We start from the raw sequence: 27,937 nt of genomic DNA, 5'->3' as shown, positions 1-27,937 counted from the left end.
TTCAGCACTACTTCTGCACAATTAAAGTGCATTAAGCACAAAATTAGTATACTGTACTAAAAGTTCAATTGCAGGGCATTTTATTAAATACATAAATTTGAAAATGTATTTGTAGTATACAAAGGGTAATGATGCTGTATATATGAAAAATAAAAAAATATAAATGTTAAGTGTAAATCTTAAATGTAAGATTTATATGTAATTATTGTTTTAAAAAAAAGTAAAAAAAAAAAAAAGCATGCTATACAAATATATAAAGTGAGCATATACAGTACAAGTGGTTCCATATTATGAGACAGATATGTGTTGAAAGCACCCAGCATGACCACAGATATCCATCTGAATAATACCTCACACCCTCATTTCCTGCTAAAAACAAGCCAAATGAATGTGGCAAAAGGCACTTAAAGAGCGTGTTTCCCTTGACAGACAGAATCTTTTTTAAGATCTTCAAAGGTGCTACTCTGGTACCCTGATGCGGTTTGTGTCTGAGACCACACCCTTTAAGATTCCCAATCTGTTCACCCTTCACATTTCCTGAGAAACTAATGAAATATGATATGCTATGGCTAGACAAATAGAGAGACAGAGTATGAAGAAAAAAAAAAAAAACTAATAGGAATGACATTTTATATAGGTATAACTGTAGAATTCTGGGCGATTTTTAAACTATGGCCACTTTTGGTGTTTGTGCTTTTAAAATATAAACAAAAAAAAAAAACCTTTTTTTATACTCTTATAAGATGAATTAAATCAATGAAATGACAATGATGACGTCATATGATGGGTGATGTTAGCAGTTTATTTATTTTAGTTATTTTTTTATTTATTTAATTTCAATGGTATTTAGATTATGATTATTATTTTACAACTGTCATGATCAAATATCATCTCCACTTTCAACAGCATTGCTTTTTTATCATTATTATTGATTTATTTATTTTTAGAAGAGATATATGGAGCCTAAATACACTCAATATGTAATATGATAATCAATAATATTATAGTAATCATTAACATCATATTTTCCTGCTTTTTACATTAAAATGATGCACAGCGAAACTATTCTATATTTATTTCACTCACTAATTCATTTGTTTGTTTACAAATTATGCATTTTTATAGTTTAAGATTGAAAGTTTTGGTATAGAACAAGGGTAACCATAAAATTTATCAATTAAAGCCGTTTTGAAAGTTGCAAAAATAAATGATGGGATAAGAAAAAAAAAGCTTCAAAATATATGAATGATTATAAAATAAAATGACAAAATATATGAATGATTATAATGTGACCATCAAGTAATAAAATAAGTTGACATCTGTTATTATTAATAAAAAATCAACCCCTGGGACTTTGTGTGACAGAAGTTGACGCAAACGCTGAGAGAGATATTAATATATAGCAACAGGAAGGCAAAAAGAAAAATAGACTCAAATTGTGCCATAGACAGCACCTAATGGAAAGTGTTCAGTAGAAAAGAGTCATTTCTGTAGGAGTGGCAGTGATAGTTTAGATAAAGCTCCTGTGCATTGGAAAGTGTGCCATGGTGTGAGTGAATGCTTACACACGACACAACTTTTCTTTCCGACTGTCACTTTCAGGCCGTGCATTACACAGTCAGACAGACGGCCCACACATAGAGCCAACACATGCCACATAGATATATCTCCTGTAAACAGCTTTGATCTGTGAGCGCATGCATTCATGCAGGTATGCACAGGATTCTGTAAACATCCGGAATCGTCTACATTTTTATCAACATAATTATGAAATGAGACTTAGCAGAAGTGTTTCAGGCCATAAACCTCAAACTTTGCTGGAACATAAAGAAAGGTTCAAGATTTAATCACTTACAGGTTACATGAAGGGTGTCCGAACTGATTGCACTGTATTTTATGTATTGCACTGTATTTTAATGCCATCCGAAATGATTGCACTGTATTTTATGTATAATCATTTTCTATATTTAACTGTCTTAAATTCATTTTAAATCAATTTTTTAAATAATTTTCAAAGTTTATAAACTCCTTGTTTTATTTTTGTGATTATTTTTTATGATTATTTTACTTTCTTTTATGTAAAGCACTTTGATTTACCATTGTGTATGAAATGTGCTATATAAATAAACTTGCCTTGCCTTGTTAACTATGAGGTGCCACGTAGGATTTAAATCAAACTTTGCTTATCAATACATATATAAAATATGTGGATATACACCTATAAATTACTCACATATACATGTATACTATTGGATGTTCAAAAAATATATATTAAATACACGTTCACACTAATATGAAATATTAGTTGTGTATATACATATATGCAAGTGATTTCATATGTGGATGTGCGTGAACTTTTCAGTACAAACGGAAGGCATCTCAGTGTAAAATGAAGCCATTTGAGTGTAAACAGAAGTAACCTGCCTATCTGCCGTGTTTGCAATGATGGAAGGGTATCGTGTTACAACTGAAGCAATTAGCATTTTGCTAAATGTTCTCGCTTCGCTCACTATTATTACGATCAATTGCTAATTCAGTATAATCGAATGTACTTTATCGCATATTTAAACCGTCTCCTATTTTTAATTTTGTTTTCGTCACACTCCATTTAAATGCACCAAATGAAAATACAATAAAACCAAAATGAAAAGCTTTTTGATTCACAAAGCGCGTTTTAGTGCATTCAGAGAGCATCGTCTTGGCGGGTATACACACAAATATAATCTGTTATGTCTTAATTGAACTTTCGGTTAAATGTTGGGGAAAAACATCCGATGTGTAACTTTTTATTAGATCTGTGCATTACAGTAGGTCTTAATAGAAAGGCCGTCTGTCTCATTAATGTTAATCTGACAATAAAAGAAAAGAGGGAATCACTCGCTGCTCTTGATTGAACTGTTTTTGTCATTTTAATAATCTGTTTATTTGTAATGAATACACTAAAAGCGATTTTTGCATTTGATAAGTCTAGTTGTTTTTCTTATTTGAATGCTTCTGTTTAGATGTCAGATGTTTGATGTCTTTTTATATTATATTTTTTCTACTGTTTATTTGCATCTCTATTCTAATTTTTAATAACAAGGATAAAAATAAAAATAGCTATATTGTGATTATTAATATTGTTATTATTATTAAGAAAAGAAGTAGAGGAAAAGATGCAAAGTTGCTAGGTGATTTTGCTTTGGGAACCTTCATAAATCACATTCCAACAAATCATACATCATTTTTAAAAAATTATTATAAAATTAATATTAAAAACAGAGTGATTTTAGCTGAGTCCTTTTTTTGGTTGATTCCAACAAATCATACATCATTTTTAAGCTTTTTTTTTATTATTATTATGGGCATAATAAAAAACCACAGGTCACATTTACTTATTATGGTAATAATATGCATTAAAAGAACTGAATATAATGTTTCTAGACACTTAAAGGTGCTGTATGTAAGTTTTTGACTCAACTAAAGCATAAAAATACCATAATATGTTCGCAGATATTTAAGAATCATGCTAAGTTAACATATTTGTTTATCCGAAAAACAATGCTACAGTCAGTTATTCTCCTTTGAAAATCAGCGTTCCGGGCCGAAATGTGGGTCTCTGTTTTGATTTGTCAAACCCGCCCACTGCCAGTTTACCCAATTGAATTTCAGCACCCTGGCTTGCCAGTTGGCAAAAAATTTTGTAAAATACAAAAACACTTATGCAAGCGAATCGTGCCCACAACTAAAGTTTAGCTGCTGAACTATGAACACTTGGTGGATACTAGCCGAGTGCTAACGTGACTAACTGATAAAACAACACAGTTTGTAAACCGAAATATGTCTATTGTAATGTTTGAAGAACGACAGACAAAACACGCCTCTGGTAAAATGAACTTTTAATCAAAATGCAGAAACCCCATGATGTAAACACACTAACTAGCGCCCTATAACTTCCTATAAATTCTTAAACATGATGTAAACACACTAACTAGCGGAAGTGTTTGTGGGCAGGTCAGACTCTGTTCGTATTTCATGGGCAGGCGAGGATTAGGCAAATTATGCAAATGTGTTGCCTGTTACGTATACCTGTAACAGGCAAAAGATTCTAAAATATGACGACTCGTTAAGGCAATTCAGAACCGACTCTCTCGTTTGAGAGACAGTATCTTTATTTATCATGCATTTTTTTGATTAACAACTTTGCAGATTGTTTTCATTTAAAGATAGCTACATTATAAACTGCAAAAGAGATATTTTTCAAAAACCCATATGACCTGCTCTTTAAGTGGCCTTTTATTTCATTCATATTATATTTTAAGAAGACTTTTAAGATGAAGTACAGTACAATTGCGTTTTCAATACATTTCAATACATTACAGCACACTTTTATTGTCCACATGGGTTGTAGAAACTTGATAACAAAAAGTCTTGCTAGTTTTGCAAGAACAAACAATACTCATTGCCTTCAAAACGTGTAAAATCTAGCTTCAAAATGTGTTTCTGTGAAACTGTGCTCTGCTGTTTAGTTTTAATTTAGCTCCTCTTGCATTATCAGCACACGTTTTTCCTGTTTAACACCCTAAAGCTGCTTTGACACAATCTGTATTGTATAAAGCGCTATATAAATAAAGGTGACTTTACTTTAATCTGTAACACATTTCCATTTTTTCTCTTTTCAGCCGAAGATAAGTCATTTGGGGTTGCCTCAAGGTCCGTCGGGTGAGAAGGTGGCAGTAGTCGCGGTGGACGACTGTGACATCGCCATGGCCGTGCGGTTCGGCAGTCAGATCAGCAACTACTCCTGCGCTGCCCAGGGCACCCAGACAGGACAGAAGAAGTGAGTTGATCCCTCTCTCTGTGCAAATCAAACAAAAACTCATTCTCATGACAATTATTCATAATTACACTGCTATTTACTCTCTCACACCCATTCAGAGTCCTTCAGGACACACGTCCAAAAGTCTTTGAAAGATATTCTCATACTTTAGGTGGCAATTGCAGCATCAGATGTTGTTGCATGCTGAAACACGGCTGTGCATTAAAACACTTCAAAGAAATAACAACAGATAAATGTGAAGGTTTAACCCGTAGCTCTAGTCTGATATGCACTGACCTGTTTTATACTGCATGGCAACATTCCATTCCCTATGGCTCTGTTGTCATGGACACAGTGATTGACAGACTGGCTAGGAGCCACGCTTTCTTTCACCTGTCTTCTTTCTTATGAAGCTTTTTATCATGCTGTGATATTAAAGGATATCAGTTGGGGTCAAATATAGGAAAGTACTATGGTAATCTTATTGTTTATGATAATTTACATCATACACTAATGTTCAAAATTTTACTGCTGGAATCTATATGAAACTCATTGGTCATATAAATGTTTATGTTGTTGGTGAATTTGATATTGGCAACAAAATACTATTATATACATTACCATTCAAATGTTTGGGGTCAGTGAGATTTACTTTTTTTCTTTCTTTTTTTTTTTTAATAAATACTTTTAGCAAGGACACATTAAATTGAAGAAAATTGACAGAAAAGACAAACAATTTGCGATAATAATGTTTTTTGAGCACCAACCAGCATATTGGAATTGTTGTTGAGGGATCATAAAATAGATAGCGATTATTTTAAATTGTAATAATGTTTTACAATATTACTGTTCGACATTTATTAATAAATGATCAAAAGTGTGAGAAGTGAGTGTACAGAGTACAGAAAGCGCGGTTAGAAAAATCTGTTTGTGCAAGTACTATGCTGATGATGAAAATCATGTCACAAGCACTGCATGCATAACCCTAACGTATGCATAAAAACTCAAGTATAATATGAGCTTTAGCGTATGCGCACAAGACTTTTAAAGTATGCTTCATTTGATAGTGTCTATGAGAGGCACCCGACAAATTTGCACTAGAAAGGTTCATCTTTGTCAAGTGTCTGCGATATTTCTCTAACACTTTGAAGTCTTTGTAAAATGTATTTTAAAGTACAGTTACGGGTACCTCTTAATCCCCTCACACAAGTGCTTGCCAATTTGTTGTTGCTGCTGTTTCCAGAAGTTTGTTTTTGTTGTTCTTGGGCCACCTTACCACCTCATGGACCAACTAATTTTTAAAAAGGCACATAAAAAAAAAATTGTGCAGACTGTACAAGAATTGCGCACTGTACACATATACTAGCATGAAAACCAAATTGTACTTTCAGCTTTTGACAGTGGAAAGCAGGACAGCTCACTCGATTGTGAGCTTTTGATGCCATTAACTTGTTGGAGAGTTTGATGGCACATTTCAAAGTTTTGTTTTTCCTCTTCAGGTCTTTGGATCTCACTGGGCCTCTTCTGCTTGGTGGGGTGCCCAACCTTCCAGAAGATTTCCCCATAAGGAACCGGGACTTTGTGGGTTGCATGAGGAACCTGATGATTGACAGTAAATCCATTGACATGGCCAGTTACATCGCCAACAACGGCACCACTGAAGGTCTGACACAAACCATAGCAATTCAAAATTATAATGGGCATTGCGAACTTGTTTTTAGATTGTTGTAACTCAAAACCAATACATTTATTTATTGTCAGGTTGTCCAGCAAAGAAGAACTTCTGCTATGAGGGTTTGTGTCAGCACGGTGCTCATTGTGAAAATAAGTGGAACACCTACTTTTGTGACTGTCCTGAAGGCCGGGGCGGCAAGAACTGTGATCAGGGTAGGTGGGACTATTTGGTAGCGTGCCAATGGATATGAACTCATGTGCATGCATGCGTCGAGCATCCTTGTATGCGTTTGTTATTTTGAGCTAGGTGTTGATTGCTCGTGGACTGTAAGGAAGCAGGCAGTGGCGTTAATGTGATGGTGTTTCCTGAAAGGAAAATGTCTTCTCGGATAAGCATCAGTCAGGATCTGCTCTCTCTCTTTTTCTGCCCAAAATCAACTTTACAGATATAAACTCCACATGCTCAAGCAATATCTGAGTCAAGTTGCCAGGGTTTTTCCCATAATGCCTGTGCTCTGTGCAATAGTGAAATAACTCGGTGCCAACAAAATCAAAGCTTTTACAACCTGTTGTTGTGGCCTTTTAGGTCAAACCAAATGGTGAAACCAGATTTAATTTAGGTTCTGATTTATACAAAATATAAATCTTCATATAATCATAATTGTTAATTGTTATATGCTAAGGCATCATCCTAAAAAATACATCATAAGTGACCACTTGTTATCTTGTTGTGAAGCTAATGGCTTGATACTCTAATAAATGAAGAAAGGACAAGACTCAAATATTGGGTAAACTGTCACGGTTCAGGGTGCTTCATCGGCTTCCCTGTTGTCTGTGTCCTGTCATTTGCTGCAGCTCGTGACCTGGGCAATCAGCGCTGATAATTCAGCGCTGGTGTGTGCAGATCACGAGCTGATTGTCCTCACCTGTTGCTAGTTCCCATTCTCCCTTTTATTCTCTGCTGTGTCTGTCCCTTGTTGTCAGTAGATTTCGCGTTGTCATTGTTATTGTGCTGTGTGTCTGTTTCCTCACCTTTACCGCTGTTGTGCTCAGGACGTCTAGACGAGGAGTCTTTCGTTGGCCGTGTGCCCGAGATCCTCTGTCTCGCTTTCCACGTCCCGTTGGGCATTGCACCAGAGGTGGTCTCCACAGCCTGTGTCCGCAGGTGTCTGTACGGACGGCTCTGGAGTTGTTACACCAGGCTTCAGTTTGTGTGTGTGTGACATTCACACGTTGGATTATTTTGGTATTTTTTGTTGTACCCAATAAACTGTTGCCCGAATCCTCTGCGTTTGAGTTCTCTCTCTTCGCGTTCCTGACATAAACTAGTCAATTTTTATTAAATTTAACAATTTTAACGATACTTCTTACTAATTCATATTAAAATATAAGTATATTGATATGTTTATTTCTAATCAGTATTTTTCTCAACTTGATTTACACTAGCATGATTCTAAGGTAACAATTTGATTATCTAAAAAGCATACATAACACACAAATGCTGAGTGAATGGTCCGGTTTTAATACATTTTGTTACTGAGTGATATTTGAGGTGTCACAATATACCGATAACCATGAGATTTAAAAAAATAAATATTGTTTTCATGTAAATATTACACATATAGTATCATAAAATAATCCAGTGCTAAACTCCCTTTTCATCTCTCTGCATTTATGTTTTGTGTGTGATTAAATTGGCAGAAAAAAGAAAACAAAATAAGTTAAAGATGAATTTGACAGATTTTTTTTTTCTCTCTCGAAATGTCTATAGATATTGTGATAATGATTTTGTGATAGTGAGTTCTATCGGGAGCCACTATTATCTAAAAGCTAATATTTATTCAACAATTTGTCTCCTATGTGAAAGGTGAAAAAAGCTGAAGCTGAAATCAACTCTCACGTTTAAGGACCTGAAGACTTATTTTATTTACTTTTGTATCATCACGCATTGATTATTGTAATTCTTTATATATAGAGGTATTTCAAAGGGTCAATTATCACGGCTTTACTTAGTACAAAATGCTGCTGCTAGACTTTTGACTGGCACAAAGAGGAGGGAGAGAATTAACCCCAGTTCTGGTTTCTTTAGACTGGTTGCCTGTAAAATTTAGAATCGAGTTTAAGTTTCTCTTGATCGTTTTTAAAGCGCTGCATGGTAGTGCCCCAAAATATATTGCTGACCTTTTGATTCCTTATTAAAATACAATTAAAATATGAGATCCTCGAGTCTTCATGTCCCTAAAACTAGATTAAAATCAAAAGGTGATCTGGCTTTCTCAGTGGCTGCCACACAATTATAGAACCCTCTTGCACATTACACCTTCCTCATTTGTGGATGCTTTTAAGTCTAGATTGAAATTGTATCTTTTTAGTATAACTTTTAAATTTTATTTTTAATTTAAATTTTTGTTTGTGTGATGGTATGTAATGATGCTGGAAAGCACTTTGGTCCACGACAGTAAAATTTGTATTGTATTGTATTGTAACTCTTTCACTATGATTGTTGCAATGCACTCTGGGATTGCCATCTATGTTAAAGATACAGCAAAGATTTAGCTCAAAATGAGGTATCTTAGAACATAACATAATTTTTAAGTAGTCAGCTCATTAGGTTTTGCAACATAATTTAATTGTCAGTTTTGGAGTAACTGTCAATCTAGATTAAAATGACTGTTCCAACACATGCTCACAGCTACAGGAAGTACAGAACCTTCTGTTTTTACCTCATTCTTTTGTGGATTTGTGAAGTCAGTGCTCTTGCGGGTTAGGAAAACATGCTTGTCAAAGTTTACAGGCAAATACAATTGCCACATTTGCCATCTTTGGCAGTCAATACTGATACATACTCAACAGGACTTTACACACTACTTTACAACTCTACTGTGATTAATTGACAGACGTGTTTGAAAGTGGGTGTGCTTGCATGTGTTTGAACAACCCAAATGATAGTGTACCTAACATCCCCACTGGCTGTTTTTTGTGGTTGGACATTCCTTAAGTCCAAACAAGGGGATAGCATGAATCTTGCTGTTCTCTTTTAGGTCCCTCCACAGGCCTGTTGGGACAGCGCTCTTTTATAAATTCTGGATGTTCAAGTAATGTCATCATCTAACAAACAACAGTGTTGACTGAAACAGCCTTGTCCAATTTTATTTTTTTGGCAGGGAAGTGTGCCTGCCAGGAAAGGGTGTTATTTTTGATGCTGATTAGATGGATGCCTGAAGTAGCCCCAATTTTGCAGTTTGTTTTTGTTACAAGATAGCTCTGTTTTATAGCTAATGGCTTGTTTCCAGAGCGAGCAGAGCATAATTTAGATATTATCACCTCTACTTTTGTGCCATAGCACAGATAGAGTGTTCATCTCTAGTAAAACATGTAATTCTGCCTGCATAGGCTGGCAGTTCCTTGGCGACTTATCAAAATTCAGTCACGTTAGTGTCATCTGGAAATATTTGTGATACTTCAGTTCATTATGTAGTGAGACCATACGTGCTCTTTGGTTAACATTGTGGGTATTTGCCTGGCCATTACTGGCCCAATTTAAAAAATGGTTTAAAATGGATAGTTCACCCAAAAGTGAGAATTATGTCATCATTTACTCATCATCATGATGTTCCAAACCTGTATGATGATCTTCTGTTTAACATAAAAGAAGATATTTTGAAGAATGTTGGTGACAAAACAGTGTTGGTAACTGTTGACTAGGGGTGTTCCCGAAGCCGAATACCTTATTCGGAAAGGCACGGATAATGGCTTCAAAAACAGATAATGAACATTTCTGCCCAAATATTCGGCTGAGGCTGGAACACTCTGGTGAACACTAGGTAACAGGTGAGCCAGGGGATCAGTGCAATATTTTACACAAACCTCTAAATTTACACAATAATGAGTGTGTGAAGTGAATGAATGTAGACTTTATGGATGAAAAGAGTGCAAATCAAATGCCGCATTGCTGTTGCCTCTCCGTGCATCTCTCAGAAATCAGAGCTTGGCAAGAGTAATATCAACTAAAATAATACATCATACCCATTCTACTATTTGTGTATATTTAAAATGATGATTTAAACCTTATAGGCTACAATATGATACACGAATGAATGGTATAAGCACAGCACGATTACCAATCAAACAGCTGTGTTCAGATGATTACTCAATTTATCAATTTATTTTTTTAGAAATTAATGTTATACTTTAGAACAATGAATAGGGCAAATAGTCGAAACACATATTTTTCCTCACTCTATTCTCTTTTTTCCAGACCTGCAAATTACTTAAGGGAAATAGCTACTTTTTTAAGCTGCGCAGGAACCGGTGAGCCAAAGGAAATCATGTTGTTTTACATAGACCTCTAAAATTACAACGCAGTAACAAGTGTGTGAAGTAAATGTGTGTAAACTCTATGAATGAAATAAGCGCAAATAAAATAGCAGTGTTGCACTTGCCATTTTCCATGCATTTCCTGCAAATTACTTAAATCAATTTCCATATTTCTAAATGGAACCCTTTAATTAGAATTAATTTAAATATTTATTTATCAGATCATGAAAGGTCCCCAAAATGGGACTCGAACTCACGTTCCCCAAAGCACAACCGCACTACATCTCGAAGCACTGCCTATACAGGTGTATCGGCTACGACTGTTAGGAAGATATTTAAATAAATGTTATAGTTAAAAAAAAAATGTTTTAAACACGGCATATTTGTTCAGTGATAACTAAAAAAAAAAAAAAAACAACAAAAAAAAAAGAAAGGCTGTAAACCCATAGACATAACGTTCTTATTAACTATAACTGTATGATTTATGGTTCAAGCTCTGCCTACTTCTGGTTTTATCTGAATACAGATACAAATAATTTTGTGATTGTTACAGATACAAATACTGGCTTCGCTGCACACCCCTACTGTTGACTTCAATTCCATGGACAAAAAACTACTGAAACATGTCTCCAAAATATCTCAGTAGTCATACAGGTTTGAAATGATGATGATGATGATGATGATCAAATGTTCATTTTTGAGAGAACTATTTATTTAAGTGTAACATAATTTCCTGGTCATTGCGGTTTGCCAAGAAATTTTTGATTTATGTATTTAGGTCAAGATCCAGAGCATAGTACTTGGGAAAAAAATAAAAGCCATTGGTTTGATTTCCAGTGAATGTGTGTGAAGTGATCACAGTAAAGCATATTTTAAAAGCATAAGCATAATGTAATATTACTGAGGCTTGCTTTTCTGGGACTTAGTAAGTCTTGGTTTTAATGCTTTGTTTCTTTCTGAGGGAAATGTCGTGTATAACAGTGTTTTCAAGGCTGCAGCAGGAACTGTGGACTTTGCTACTGTAGAGATTCTTCACTCTCTTTCTGCCAGTGATCAGGGCTCATAGCTGAAAGGTTCTCGAGTCCTTACTTGACTCTGTGACTCTACTGTAGCATTTCCATACCATCACACTTCTGCTATTTGATTTGCTTGCACACAAATCAAACAACAGACGGGAGTACATCGCTGATAAGTATTTGTTTGTTTAAGGCTTTTCCACTCCTTTAAGTATGTGGCTAATTTGTGGCTCAGAGTCAAAAGGCTCCATTTTCCTGGAAAATAAAACTGTATTTTTTTTATGCAGTCAGTTCTTACTTTCTTGCAGTCATGCCTTCACCACAGCACTTTGATGGTCGTGCCATGGTGTCATGGAATGACCCTGATATCACCATCGCTGTGCCCTGGTACATCAGCCTAATGTTTCGCACCAGACAAAGCAATGGAAATGCAACCCTAATGCAAGTCAACGCTGGCGATACATCTCAAGTTAAACTTCTGGTAAGTGTCAAATATCATACAGGTCATACTCATGTGATGTCAGTTAATTCTTATACCATTTCCTAATCAGGCATGACAGTTATAAATTTGCAGAAAACGAGTCATTTTAAACCATTTCCTGACTTTTTCTAAATAAGGGACAAGTATGTGCGCTTTGAAGTACTTCTGGGAGAGCAGAAAGTGGCCACGCTGGATTTCCCAGAGGTCCGAGTGAATGATGGGGAATGGCACCACCTCCTCGTGGAACTGAGGAGCAGCAAAGATGGGAAGGACACAAAGTACATGGCACGTGTGTTTCTGGACTACGACATGTTCATGGTCAGTTCTGTGGTTACACCTTCTTTACCAATCAGAACTGTCCTTTGATGCAACCTGTTTACTGAAGTCTTCCATGCTTTACAGAAGTCAGCAGATATTGGAAATGAGCTGCCTGGACTGAAGCTGAGGAGTCTGTTCATCGGTGGACTTCTGGGACAGAGTAACAACGTCCAGCAGGGTTTTAAAGGATGCATGCAGGTGAGGCCAAGAGAAAGCATTTGAATCCTTCACCTTGCATCATACAGTAACAGTTGTAAATCATATATGTCTAATACACTAGTTCTTGGCAAAACAGGTATAAAGGACTAAAAAAATACCTAAGCCATTGTTTTGTATATAATATGGAACTGAGTAATGTATGTGTTTATTATTAAGATTTAAACTTAATAATTCTTATCAATATATTTTTGTATTTATTAATATTAACATATTTATTATTATAAAAGTTTATCTGTGTTCTAGCACTCAATGTATGAAGTTTAAATTTGATACATGTATTATCTTGTTAGATGTATTATAAATAATGAGAAGTGCCAAAGTGAACCTGGATTAAGCGTGAATTCAGAATGCATGATGGACTGTCAGCTCTACCTGTTGAAGAAGATCTGACAGCACTGACAGCTGCTGATGTATTCTGACAGCATATTTGAAAATTACCTATAATTAAATGCAAAGTTATCATGAGGGAACTTGTATAAAAAGCCCCAAGTAATTTCCCTATAGCTTAGTTAATGAATATATATGTTTGTAGTCTGTAAGTTTTTTTTAAGAAGTCTCCTATGCTCACCAGGGCTGCATTAAATAAAAAATAAAAAAAAATACATAAAATAGAGTAATATTGTGAAATATTATTGCAATAACTGTCTTAATATTTTTAACCATCTTTTATATTTATTCCTGATTCAAAGCTGAATTTTCAGCAGCCATTACTCCAGTTTTCAGTGTCACATGATCCTTAAGAAATCATTTTAATATGCTGATTTAAAACATTTCTTATTATTTTCATCAATATTGAAAACAGTTGGGCTGCTTAATATTTTTATAGAAACCATGAAAGTTCTTTTTTTTTCAGGATTCTTGATGAATAGAACATGTTCAAAAGAACAGTATTTATTTGAAAAAAAAAAAAAAGATACTAAAAAATCTCTGACACCACACTTTTGATGAATTTGATGTGTGGCCCTGAAGAAAACTGTCTCATAAATAAGTGAAAGGTGACTGACTTTATGCAAACATGTTTCACAGGGTGTCAGGATGGGGGAGACTGCCACCAACACAGCTAACATCAACATGCAGCAGGCATTAAAGATCCACGTGGAAGAAGGCTGTGATATGGCCAACCCCTGCGACTCCAACATCTGCCCTGACAACAGCCAGTGCACAGACGACTGGAATGCACACACCTGCGTCTGTGACCCTGGTACTGGCACCTGCATCACATTCACTGCATTTGTACAGACGCATCTGATTTCAGTTTGAGGGCATTCATCAAATTCTCTTCTTTTTTTCTTTCTTTCTGTCACTCACAGGTTTCTTCGGCAAAGACTGTGTTGATGCATGTCGTCTGAATCCCTGTGAGCATTTGTCCACGTGTATTCGTAAGCCGAGCTCCTCTCACGGTTACACATGCGAGTGCAGTCAGGACTACTATGGACAGTACTGTGAGAACAAGTAAGTCGCATACCAGATGAAATACCAGATAAGACTAGACTTTTTTTATTCTAGTTAGTGCTAGTTTTGGTATAATTGGTGGCCCAGCATAGCTATGCTGCTAAACAAACTAGCATGACTAGCCTTTCTTATGAATCTTGCTGGTTGAGCTATTTAATTGAAACTGTCAACACTTACTCGCCCTCGTGCCATTCCAAACCTTTAAGAGTTTTGTTCAGCTTTGAAACACAAATGAAGATATTTTGAATATTCTCTCATCACATGCAACCAAAAGTTGATAAAGGGGGTGTTTACAAAACTCTTTTTTTATTTAGCCTACAAATGGAAAACTTTTTATACATTTTGGCCATTCATTTACACAGCAACAGTATTTTGGAGGTATGGAATGCAAATTTTTGAAAATGAATCTCAAAGTGCAAGTTTTTGAAAGCGATACAGATCAAATATGCATTGAAACTTTTGTGATGGCTTTATGAATGTTTTAAAGCTTGACAACTTCGGTTGTATAAACTTTCAATGGGTGGACAAAAATGATAAGGGAATTTTAAATTTTACTTTTGTTCCAAATATGAACACAAGTGACATGAGAGTGATTAAATTACAGAATTTTAATTTTTAGGTCAACTTTAAGTAGCAGGTGATTGCTGATTAAACTGAAAATTTACTGTAAACACAGAAAGCCATTATGTTAATATCTTCATGCTTTATAGTCACATTTAGCAGATTAGAGCTGAGTGACAATATAGTTTACATTTTGCAACTATACAGTTCAGATATGCTATACAGTATATATCGCCCTATGCAAGTATACTGCATGCATGGGGATGAAGTATGCATGGTTTATCAATACAGCAGGTGAAACTGGATGAGTAGTGTAGTATTTCAGATTAACCTGTTTTTAATAAGGAAGACTTGCTAATAATAGTAGGCAGTCCTATTTTCTATGGCGCATTTCTACTTTGTCCTGACAACCCTTATCAGGGTTTATATTGCGATAATAACTGGCTGACTTTACATTATAATTTACAAAATTGCAAGTTGGATATGAAGCTTCTGAAATGCTGCTTGTTGATTTCTGAGATGATCTGAAAAAATAAAGCACAGAACAAAATTGTTTAGTGTGAGATCGTCTGAAATTTACACTGCAGTGTATCAGTGTAAATGATTTGTGTTATGGAAGTCATCTTCATTCCAGTGGTTTGTGTTTGTGTGTTAATGTGTGGGTGTGTCTGTCATTGTGTTGGCTTTTCTCCACAAAGCTGGGGAAAACAACCCAATACACCCTTGTCACAAGTCCGCACAAGCTTCACAGAATCATTACCTTACCTTTTATTTTCATATTTAATCTGCTAAACCCTCTGATCAGCGATGAATCTCATGCTGTCTCATCACTTACACATGGGATGTCTTTTCCTCTGGTTTCTTACTTACTCTGTTGAAATGACTGTCCACTATTAGATTAAGATCCAAACACGCTGCTAGCACCTGATGCTGAGTTAATAAGCACCATGCGGCCCTGCTGTCTGCATATTTTAAGGAGAGGGATTTTTTTTCAGCCTCAATGTACTGAAATAAGTCCACAATGGAATTGTATTGACCTCCAACTGGCCTTTTACTGGACATTTTCAGAACTAAACTGATCAACAAAACATTGAGCAGTATTTTGGAACTATATTAGCACTTTTCAAAGGCCAAAAACATACTTTGCGTAAATACTTGGTTAACAAACTGCAAAGACATGTGGCCACTGAGATGAGATGTCACACTGGATATCAAGTGTGACATCAACTTGCAGCAGTAAATAAAAATGTAATTAAACTCAAATTAAAATGTATTACTATTACCATAAAAAAATTTGGAAATTAAAATTGTGTTAAAACCAAGCGGCAACCTCCCACTCTCTCTCGTGAAGCCAACACGGAAGTGACTTAAACTGTAATTCGTCAATCCCATAGACTCCCCATGTTAAAATGCCCAACTTTACAGCAGAAAAAAAAAAAAAACATGTTTACAGCCTTGTCCATATAACTAATTTTGCCCTTCATGACAACTGTGAGGGGGGTGAATTTTTTTCATCCGTTTAAATTATATTAAGCCTTAAAGTACTGCATAATTAAGGGGGTGGCCACTTGAGTGACAGGTGGCTTGCTGCTGCTGTCACCACCATCGAGCTAGGTGGGCGTGGTTTCAGCAAATAGCTCCCACCTTTTTGCCCATTTTCGGTTATCCGGAAGTGGCGCGCTGTGATGTGCTTCCAAGATGGCGATGGCAGGCTCCGCCCACTTAAGGCTTCAGAAACGCTCTGCAGAAACCTACGGGTGACATCACGGACACTACGTCCATGTTTTTAAACAGTCTATGGTTAAAACACAACACTGACATTGACTGGACGCACAACCTTTGACATCAACAGCATTTTCCCTCTAATTTATTAGCAGATTAGCCTATTTATTATGCTATTCCAATTATGCATGATGTCATTGTGTTATATTATTTGTATTTTACATTGTTTTTCCCTGCTGACACATTGTCCTTGTTGACTCACCAATGTTTTAGAGTATTTTTGGAGACTCTGGCTTTTCTAAATCACCGGCTTTATGTGTAAAGCACAAGATAAACTATGTATACATACACCTGTAGAAGAGTCCTCGACCACCCAAGAAAATGATGCTTGGGCAAACAGACACAGTCCCATTTCTCATCAGTTTCCAGTCTTCAGTCTTGTGTTATTAGTTATCATCTAAAGTCTGCCAACCCTCACGTCTAATCTCTTGATCTCTATACCATGACAAATCCTGCTAGTGATTGATGGGATGGTTTTTACTTGTTGATTGATTTGCTTGATGCATTGGTACTCTGAGAGTGAGATGTTCAGATGATACAGGTTAAAATGCACAATCTTTACCAACAACGTCACTGTGCATTAGTTAAACAAATACTTAAATAATAATAAAAAAAATATGCATATATAGTTTGAAAAATACTTTCACTTTTCAATAAAATGTGGCAAAATGTTATAACCAACTATATTAAATAACAGTTATTACATTTATTTGTATTACACAAATAAATAATCAAGAAATTAATTATGAAAGTAGTTGTTTGTTGCAGAAATGCAATATATGTTTTAGGATTTTGAAAAACGTAGTAACAAAAGTGACAAAATTATAAGCAAATATTTCTGCAGGATATGGACTGCACTATTTTTGTTTTTCAGTTTAAGTTTTCACCCAGTTTGTTATGCTGATAATATCATTTTATTCACACAGAGTGGAAAAACCATGTCCTCGGGGATGGTGGGGCAGCCCCATGTGCGGCCCTTGCAACTGTGATGTCAGCAAAGGCTTCAATCCTGACTGCAACAAGACTACTGGAGAATGCCGCTGCAAGGTATGAAGATGTTTTTTGTTGTTGTTGTTGTTGTTGTTTTTTTATATATCATATTTTACCCAGACTGGTCTGATCCTTTCAGTCTGGCCCAGATTTGTTGTCCACAAATGTTGATGGATGTTTTAGAGACTGTCCTTACATATCTATTTTACACAGGACAACTACTATCAACCAAAAGACAGTGACACCTGTTTCCCCTGTGACTGCTTCCATTTGGGCGCCAGTTCACGTACCTGTGACCCAGAGACGGGTCAGTGCCCCTGCAAGGCAGGTGTGATTGGCCGACAGTGTAACCGCTGTGACAACCCCTTCTCTGAAGTGACTAAGACAGGTTGTGAGGGTACGTAATGATTTCTGCCAGCTTGCTTTGAGTTTGAATGGAAGATGTGGCAATGTCCATCTACACTTATGAAGTGTGTATTGTCATGTGTTAACATGTGTCCTGTCTTTACTATTCAGTTGTGTATGAGGGCTGCCCAAAAGTCTTTGATGCTGGAATCTGGTGGCCCAGGACCAGTTTTGGACGACCAGTAGCCATGAATTGTCCCAAGGGATCTATTGGTGAGCAGTACTGGCTATGTTATTGTGACGAATTGACAGTGAATATCTAAATTATCATATACAAGCTAAACAATGAAAACTTGCAAAATAAGAGTCTGTTTTATGAAATATAAATTTAGGTGTGAGTCAATAACAAAGTAGTTTTTTTTTTTACTTGCTTTATTTAAAATAATAAAAGAAAAATCTGAATAATGCCATACATTTAAATGGTCAAAGTAAAAAATAAGTTATATATTTTGATGTGGCTTGCTACAATGATTTATATTTTAGTGTATGACATTTAAGTGAAATAATGGGCTTAAACTTGTGCAAATGCCCATGTTTTCTGTGGCTTTCTGTCACTTGCCACTGCCGCCCCACATTGACGTTACTCAGCCCTGTTAACAAAGAACTCTCATTGGCAGAGCTCTGCATTTAGATCTTTTCATTGGTTGGGTAACTGAATGTTAATGAGGCCTCGTCTCTAGAGGGAGCTGGTTGGCAAACACTAAAGTATTGTAGGACACGGCTTGGCAGCGCTTGTATAAAGACACATTTACCCAAGTGCTTGTTGGAGTGAGGTTTCAATTTGAGACAGTTCTGAAACTGTACTTTCAGTAAAAGCAATTATTTTATATTTCTATAATAAAAATAATTTTATATACTGTGTGTGTGTGTGTGTGTGTGTGTGTGTGTGTGTATTTGTATATATATATATATATATATATATATATATATATATATATATATATATTGTATTATATTTAATATTTATTAATTATATTATTAATTATGTTGTTCTCTAACTGACTTTAGGCACTGCTGTCAGACACTGCAGCGACGAGAAAGGCTGGCTGCCCCCTGAACTCTTCAACTGTACCACCATCACATTCTCCCACCTCAAGAAACTGGTATATCTGGATGTTTAAATGATGAATAATGATTGAACAGTTCATATTGTTGTGGTCATCTCGGAAACATCTCAAGTAACCTCTCTTTCTCCCTTCCTCTTGTTCATATCCCACATCTTTTGGATCAGAATGAGGAGTTGCATCGTAATGAATCCACAATGGATGGGCAGAAATCAAAGGACATCGCTTGGATGTTACAGAATGCCACTAACCAGACCAAGTCCTTTTATGGAAACGATGTTAAGACAATCTACCAGCTCATATCTTGGATCCTGCACTATGAGAGCCAGCAGCAGGGCTTTAACCTGGCCGCCATGCGTGATGCCAAATTCAACGAGGTTGGTTTTGCACCTTCATCTCTGCGTCAGTTTTAATACTTAAAAGTTATTAATGGTTATTTTTCAGAGTAGCATCACTGTTACTATTGCTCATACATACAGAAGGGTTAGATATCTGAGCAAACCGCTAACCCAGCTATTAAACTGCACTCTTCCACACTATTCTTGCTTCACAAATTATACCTCAAAACTTGTTGGAAAGACATCATTTTTCAAACACTGTGTCTACACCGGACACATGCAGCATGCCGTGGCGTGATAAAATAAGGTCCCGCTATAATTAAAAGAGCTGTCTAGATTGGCAGTGGCCATTGTAGATGTCACAATATCCAAAATATCACAAAGACTTGGAGTTGTTTTTTTTGTGTTTTATTTGTAACTGGTGTTTGCCAGGCACATTTTCTTCAGTAAATGTAATCTAGTTTGCACTCACATAGCAGCCACCTAGAACACCCTTTAGTTAAAAAACACTTATAACACCTTAGCAACCACATAGCAACACTTTTAACATTGTTTATAGCTATACCAATAATGGGATGTTAGGAGCAATTTTCTATTGGTCTCTTCTGTACTTGAGCCCTGGCAGGCCAAAATTGTAAGCTTTTAGCCTTGAGGTTTAGTGAGGTTTAGTGTAAATAACACAGAATATAGTGACTCATGTCATGAGAATGAAAACGCCCACATTTAAAGCATATCTGGGAGTATGAGCATACTTATCATGATACATGGTTTTAGGATAGGGATGCGTTTTAAGACCGCAGTCATTATGTCTCGTCTTGGCCCAGATTCAGACTTCTGAAGTCTCTCAAATGTCCAGAATTTGACCCTGAAATACTTAATGTTTTTGAATTATGTAGAACATAGTGAAGGCTGGCAGTGCAATCCTGGATGCCAGTAATAAAGGGCACTGGGATCAGATACAGAGGACAGAGGGAGGTACGGCACATCTGTTGAAAAACTTTGAGGAATATGCCAACACTGTGGTGCAGAACATGAGGAAGACCTACCTGAAACCCTTCATCATCGTAACCGAGAATATGGGTGAGTTACATTGCTAAAATCGTTTAAAAATTAGAGTCACTTAGAAAGTAGATTGATAGATGTAGATTGAACAAATTATTAAGTATATTGTTTTGAACACTATATTTCTTTTTAACTTTTGTCTTTCTTTGACTTCTCAGTTTTTGCAGTTGATTATCTGGATGCCATTTATCCAGATGAGGCAAAAATGCCTCGTTTTCAAATGACTGACCAGGAGTGTCCCAAAGACCTTAAGTCATCTGTTATTTTCCCAGAATTCAGTTTCAAGTCTTCAGAGCATAAAGGTAAAACATATATATTATAGTAACAAAAAGACACTGAATTGTGAATAATATTGATGAATAATATGAATAATATTCTCTAGCTAAAGTGTTGCGTTCTCCCAAGAAACGTTTTGTGAGTAAACCAGTGGCGGCTCTTGCTAAATCTGTTGGCGAACTAATAGCACGTAATCTACAAACTAATAGCACGTAATTTACGTCTCTATGATTGGTTGATATACCCAAAGGGAGGCTAGCCTCCTTTACGAGGTTTCTTTTTTCAACACTTTATGCTGATTGGCTAATTTTTTTTACCGACCGAGACCACAACTCTCCCCCTGCCTCCCCCTCCCCTTCTCTGTCACCTAGCGGCTGTAATTACATCAGCAGATTCGGCATATTCGCGATAGAAAAGTGCTTAAGTAACATGTTATCGGAATTACAGCTGTGCAATTACAAACAAAAAATACACATTCTGAGACATTAACTGAAATGAATTGTGAATTTTATTAACTTTAAATAGTCTTCCTTTCATTTTCACCTCAATTTTGGGAAGGCTGAGCCTCCCCTGCCTCCCATGTTGAGCAGCCACTGGAGTAAACTAACACATCTCCAACGTGATCTCATGAGAATCTGTATGTATTTTACATAAAATGTGGTTCTGCAAAATGTACATTTACTCACGTTTGCATAGACACTGAAATGTACAATACTGACGCATTTACAGCATCTTAATATATTGTATATATTATAATGTATTTCTGCCATCGTTTAACCATTACTTATCATGTAATATTTACTTTGTTTACTATGGGAGTGACATGCTGTGACTGACAAAATAACCATAAAATAATAATTATAAAAAAAATAAATAAAACCTTAATTACAAAAAGAAACAATTTTATTAGTGCACTTTAATCCAAATCTTCAGAATCCATACGACTGCGAGGAGCTCAAACTCAAGCCTTTTTTTTCAGCGATCTTCATCTCCATCCTGAGCAGCGACCGTAAGCAGCAACACCGGCCCTGATGCATTGATACACGTATCTTAATGATATAAAAAAGATTCTTAAATATTTTACATTTTTGCGGCTGTAAATTATGTCCAAATTGTACATTTTAGCATCGTTCACAATGTCCAAAATGTACGTTTTGTACTGGTAAACATTACAAACTAATGCCACCGTATGAACAATGAGACCAGGCTGACATCTCGCACAGTGATTAAATTGGAAAAAATACTAATTAATGACAAAAATTTAGCCATAATAAGCATAACAAACTACAAAACCTGTTACTTCTGTAATAATATTCAGTCACATTCAGCATGTTAATAAATACTGCGTCTTGTAACTCTCTTTCACATGAATTCTCTCTCTGGTAGTTTCTCCTACAGATGATCCAGAATCTCACAGCAGCTCTAATGAAGAGCAGGATCCGGCTACAAACAAGAGGAAAAGGCATGCAGAGAGTCTGCCACCATTTCCTGTGGCTGCAGTCATCATCTATAAATCTCTGGGCCAGCTCCTACCAGAGCACTATGACCCCGACCGCCGCAGTCTCAGGTACAGATCGTCACTTTTTAGCACCTTTGTTCAATTATAAAGGACTTGTCCAAATATTTAGTCTTGGTGGCATTCTACAGTCAAACACAGAACACTGTTGCCATGCTAAGATCCATTTAGCATGTTATTACTGCCTGTGTTTTCCACAGGCTGCCGAACCGTCCAGTCATTAACACTCCTATCGTAAGCACAACTGTGTACAGTGAAGGCGAGCCATTGCACATTCCTCTGGAGCGACCAATCACGCTGGACTACAACCTTCTGGAGACGGAGGAGAGAACTAAACCTGTGTGTGTGTTCTGGAACCACTCAATCACGTGAGTCACAACCCCTTCATACGCATTCACAGGCATCTCGTAAATCAGTCCACATGTTTGTTTCAGTAAGTAGTATTTAGAATGGAGATGATTAATGCTAGTCTGATAAGTCTTTGTATGTCAGTGTTGGTGGCACAGGCGCCTGGTCATCTAAAGGATGTGACCTCATCTCCAGAAACCACACCCACATCAGCTGCCAGTGCAATCACATGACCAGCTTTGCCGTGCTTATGGACATTTCCAAGAGAGAGGTACTGTGGCTAAAATAACACCGTCATCATTTACTCACCCTCACTTTCGTTTATCTTCGGAAAACACAATTAAAGATCATTTTAAAATTTTCTCATTATTTTTGTTCATACAGCAAAAGTCTATGCAATTAACAAACCTCACTGAATGTCGTGCGTCAAGCAAAAAGGACATTTGAGCTTCTGTTGACCATATTTGATGTGCTCTATGTATGTGCATTGATCAATGCTTAAATATGATAAAAGCCCAAATTAAATCGGTACATTATGATCATCTCTTATCTAAGACTTTGATTAAACTGCTTGATTCATATGTATTACTTTTATGATCTCTTTAGGAACTTTTTAAAATGATGGTAGTTTTCATTTTTGGGTGAACTATAACTTTAAATCATTTATGTATGTATGTATTTAATTTTTCTGACGTTCTTTTATTCTGTCAGCACGGTGATGTTCTTCCCCTGAAGATTGTTACCTACACCACAGTCTCCGCCTCTCTACTGGCACTCCTCCTCACCTTCATCCTGCTGGCCATCCTGCACAAACTACGCTCTAACCTTCACAGCATCCACAAAAACCTGGTGGCCGCCTTGTTCTTTTCTGAGCTGGTCTTCCTTATCGGAATCAACCAGACTGACAATCCGGTGAGGAGGGGCTCATATTAATGTGAACCCAGCATGGGTTTAAAAGTGGAAATAGCAAAATAATGTAAAATGAAAGTTAGAAGGAACTCAGAAGACCTCCCATGAAATTACAAGACTAGAATTATGGGTTTGATCTGTCATCAAGTTAAATCACAAGTGAGCGTTTCAATTTCAAATGTGGTTTTGTGTCTTCTCATCGAGAGAGTCTCATGTTGTAATTCCCCTTTTAGCGATATCCAGAATTTTAGATTCCCATTATCAAATTCCACTAATTACTTTCTTAAGTCTGTAATTAACAACTGCATATACTTGTGGATTGTGGTTACTTTGACAAATGGCTGTGATTACTATGGGGTGGCTTTTATTTTGGGTATTTGTCATCCATTACTGAGTAGGGAAAAGCTTTAATGGTTTAAATCCATTTATATGTGGTTTGACACTTCTTCCTGTCTCCATTGCGCCATTGGCTGGGCACCACTCTGGATTACATCAGATTACAACTTTCTGTACTTAAGATTTTTACACAGATGCTGCAAATGCTTTATTAGCATGTGAAACAACACTGGACATAATGTATTTTGTTTATGAATTTTTGCTCATTTAATGTTGAAATTTCACATTTTCCAGCTGGTTTTCTCATGGAGGCATGCTGTGACTGGTGTCTGCTAGTACTAGGGGTTGTTTAAGATTTATACTGACACACTTTCACATTATTTTTATAAATGTGAGGTCTGACTACATGTTGGACACACTGTTTAAGTCTAGCTCACTAAAGAAGGCATCTATATCTTTTCTGATCTTTCAATACTAAGTAGGCAAAATTCACAAAACATGTCAAGAACATGTCCAAGAATTATTTACAGTAAGTGTAATGGAAATGATTTTCTTCTATCTATCTATCTATCTATCTATCTATCTATCTATCTATCTATCTATCTATCTATCTATCTATCTATCTATCTATCTATCTATCTATCTATCTATCTATCTATCTATCTATCCTTTTTAATTTTAGGTTGAATTATAACCCAGACATGTTTTAATGAAGTTTGGTAGAATGTTTTATTGAATGCTAACCATCTTTCTCTCTATTTCTAGTTTGTGTGCACAGTGATAGCCATCCTTCTTCACTACTTCTACATGTGCACGTTCGCCTGGACATTTGTGGAGGGTTTGCACATTTACCGTATGCTCACTGAAGTCAGAAACATCAACCATGGACACATGCGCTTCTACTATGCCATTGGCTGGGGGATACCTGCTATTATTACAGGTCAGACACACACACAAACCCTCTCCAGTCTATTCACGAATTACTATTTCATGCACATACATTTCACTCAACCCAGCGTCTTTGCAGGTTTGTATTTCTATGCTCATGTACTCAGCATAAGTCTACTATGTCAACACAGACACACACCTTTATCTTATGAATTTCCCTAATAGACTATTAGAAATGTTTGTAAACCAGCACACACATGCATTCATGTCGTCGTGCTTGGACTCGCCCCTTCTTTTGGATGGTGTGTGTGATCCCTGTGGGAACAAGACAGGACGCCAGTGTCTTCATATTGCTAGCTCTCTCTCTCTTGCTCGCTCTTTTTTCTTTCTTTCTCTGTTTTCTCTTCGATGGCTTTGCTCTCCATAATGGGTGTCACTTTCTGCACTGGCACATGCTCAAAGCAGTGAAAAAGCCCCTATCTTACAGATAATAGAGGCTGACCTGACTCCTCTCTGCTCCTCCCAGCTTAATGAATGGCTGCCTGCTTTCTTTACTCCATTCTATAATTCATTGCTCATACTGTGGGTTTGGGATTTTAACAAACTTCAGTGTGTAATTCATCCTGCTCTGTTCTGCTTAAAGAGGAGAGATATGCTTATACTTTTCTGAGCAACCTTAGCAACCACCTGGAATATCAGAAAAAATCCCTAGCAACCACTCAGGTCAAAACAGAAACAGTCAATGTCAAATATACATCGGATTGGTTTCTTCTTTAAATTATAAAAAAGTAAAAATATGAATGTTATTATAATGTTATACTAAAACTAAAACAATGGAAAAACCCTTAAGATAACATGTAGGAAGAAAAAAAAAAACATATCTTAAGCATGCAGAGTAACATAAGTGGACTTGGAACGATTAATTGCCACTTTGAACGATTACGTAATTGTGGCATCCATAATTGTAATCACGATTAGAAATTCCATTAATTGTGCACCCCTAACTTGAACTTACATCAGTGTGATTTAAAAACTTCATAAAATGACAGTGAAGTGTAATTTTATTATTTAGTTTGTGTCACATCCCATTAGATTACATGGAGAGGGCGGGGTTTATGACCTGTATTGGGTCCAGCCACCTGGGGGCGATCAAAACATTTTGGCTTAATTTTCGGGAGTTGTCCAGCACACTTGGTCAGAACACCTTAGAGACCAGCTACAGTGGCAATGCAGTAGCAGTGTTAAAAACAACTCCAAACTACCTCAACAGCATAGCAACAAGTTTAAAACACTCAACCACTTAAGCAACACCCCAAAATTTACTCAGAACAACCAGACAAGTATTTAACAATGCCCTTGCAACCACCTACAACAGCATGTTTTCTGAAGATGATGTAAAAGTCATGTTGATGTTTGTGTCCATCAGGTTTGGCTGTGGGTTTGGATCCTCAGGGATATGGGAACCCTGACTTCTGCTGGCTGTCCGTACATGACACCCTCATCTGGAGTTTTGCGGGACCCATCGCTGTAGTGGTGCTAGTAAGTCCATCTACTTATCATTTGTTCTTCATTCTGACTGTTCTCATTCCATTCTCCATACTCAGCTGATTAATTGCCAAAAACAATCTCTTTAACAGGTTAACATCATAATCTTTGTGCTGGCGGCGAAGGCATCGTGTGGCCGTAGGCAACGTTCCTATGAGAAGTCTGGAGTCATGTAAGACATTGTTAATCTGTCCCGTGGGAGCATTTTCCGAGGATTGATTTATGAAATATAGTACTCATTGTGTTTTTTTCTGTGTTCCAGTCCTGCTCTGCGGATGGCCTTTCTGCTACTGTTGCTCATTAGTGCCACCTGGCTGCTGGGTTTAATGGCTGTTAACAGTGATGCCATGACCTTCCACTACCTGTTTGCCATCTTCAGCTGTCTGCAGGTAACAGTTGTACTATTCCTGACCTCAGTTTTTGTTCCATAGTTACTTGCTATGGAAGCCAATGGCTACCAGCAACTGTTTGGTAAACTATCCCTTTAATATTAATAAGTACTATAATACTTAATGTAAATAATACTAAAATTACCATTTCCTGTTTGTTTTTCAGGGCATATTAATTTTTTTCTTCCACATCGTGTTCAATAAAGAGGTGAGGAAAAATCTGAAAAACGTATTCACAGGGAAGAAACCATTAACTGATGAGTCCAACGCCACACGCACCACCCTACTGACGGTAAGTTACTGTAACACCTTTACATTATTAAATATGTATACTATAATTGTCCATCACAGGTCTGGAAACAGCAGTTAGGATCGGTTTAAATGTCAGTTAATCTTGTAGCAAATGAATAAGGAAAGTCATTTAAGTAATTTGCAAGCAATAAGAAGGTAATTTCATGTAATTTGGTATCAAAGGATGAATTTCGCTGTGAAGTGGTCTAGCATTTGGAAATGTATTATTTCGCTTGATTTACAGTACTGTGCTGTTTCTCTGTCCTTAGCGTACACTGAACTGTAATAACACATACATGGAGGATGAGGCACTGTACCGCTTGGCCATCGGCGAGTCAACAGTGTCTCTGGAGAGCACAGTCAGGTCAGCCAAGAGTCACAGCAGCTACCTTACTTACACGCACAGGTAACATGCTACTGCTGGGGCACGGCGCTACGCTCTCATTATGTAACATTTCACTTTCTCTCATCCTACTTGACTTTTCTCAATAATGCAATAGCACTTTAACGACTTTCTTCTTATTCAAATTACTTTTCTCTTTTCATACGCATGTATGCATTGCTTCTGCCTTGCTTTTGCAGTGCTGCGATAATGTACACAAACTCTAAAACACATTCCTGCATGCATTCCCATGAATTTTGTATAAGCATATTTATTGTATACACTGAAGGCAACCTTATGACCTCTGTGCATGCTCTGTTTATAGATTCAGTCCATTAGTAATTTCCAAAGCACTTATCTTTATGTGTAAATAATGGGAATTTGTTGACATGTGATGTCTGCATATCTTGTGAGCACTAATCACCCTGCAGAATGATCTACTAATTAGCTCACAGTGTGACCAGTGTTGTTATTTTTAAACTAAGACTAAAACTATTAGAAATAATTCGGCAATTCTTGCTTAATTAAAATAAAATATACTGAAGAACTTAAAACAAATTAGAAGTAAAGCTAAATTGAA

The 27,937-nt window shown here is 36.5% G+C and overlaps 1 protein-coding gene across 9 annotated transcripts in view; it reads left to right on the top strand.

Annotated features, from left to right (window-relative positions):
- The window catches only part of celsr1a (cadherin EGF LAG seven-pass G-type receptor 1a), an 84,953-nt gene that overhangs the window by 51,945 nt on the left and 5,071 nt on the right, over positions 1-27,937 (top strand). For 7 of the 9 annotated variants that reach the window (XM_042744766.1, XM_042744737.1, XM_042744773.1 and 4 more), the window contains 25 exons: positions 4,662-4,819; positions 6,298-6,461; positions 6,560-6,685; positions 12,114-12,286; positions 12,419-12,604; positions 12,689-12,802; positions 13,850-14,024; positions 14,134-14,275; positions 17,545-17,665; positions 17,822-18,005; positions 18,125-18,226; positions 19,022-19,116; positions 19,245-19,454; positions 20,312-20,495; positions 20,636-20,779; positions 22,140-22,320; positions 22,470-22,637; positions 22,762-22,888; positions 23,329-23,529; positions 24,628-24,802; positions 26,177-26,289; positions 26,388-26,467; positions 26,558-26,684; positions 26,851-26,976; positions 27,245-27,381. In XM_042744766.1, coding sequence (XP_042600700.1) covers positions 4,662-4,819; positions 6,298-6,461; positions 6,560-6,685; positions 12,114-12,286; positions 12,419-12,604; positions 12,689-12,802; positions 13,850-14,024; positions 14,134-14,275; positions 17,545-17,665; positions 17,822-18,005; positions 18,125-18,226; positions 19,022-19,116; positions 19,245-19,454; positions 20,312-20,495; positions 20,636-20,779; positions 22,140-22,320; positions 22,470-22,637; positions 22,762-22,888; positions 23,329-23,529; positions 24,628-24,802; positions 26,177-26,289; positions 26,388-26,467; positions 26,558-26,684; positions 26,851-26,976; positions 27,245-27,381 — 3,713 coding nt within the window. The remainder of the gene's footprint in view (positions 1-4,661; positions 4,820-6,297; positions 6,462-6,559; positions 6,686-12,113; positions 12,287-12,418; positions 12,605-12,688; positions 12,803-13,849; positions 14,025-14,133; positions 14,276-17,544; positions 17,666-17,821; positions 18,006-18,124; positions 18,227-19,021; positions 19,117-19,244; positions 19,455-20,311; positions 20,496-20,635; positions 20,780-22,139; positions 22,321-22,469; positions 22,638-22,761; positions 22,889-23,328; positions 23,530-24,627; positions 24,803-26,176; positions 26,290-26,387; positions 26,468-26,557; positions 26,685-26,850; positions 26,977-27,244; positions 27,382-27,937) is intronic. The other 2 variants (XM_042744751.1, XM_042744743.1) reach the window with 1 other exon arrangement.

The sequence above is a fragment of the Cyprinus carpio genome, chromosome A4 (assembly GCF_018340385.1).
Source record: "Cyprinus carpio isolate SPL01 chromosome A4, ASM1834038v1, whole genome shotgun sequence".
Lineage (NCBI taxonomy): Eukaryota > Metazoa > Chordata > Actinopteri > Cypriniformes > Cyprinidae > Cyprinus > Cyprinus carpio.
This window is presented reverse-complemented; position numbering and strand designations above follow the sequence as displayed.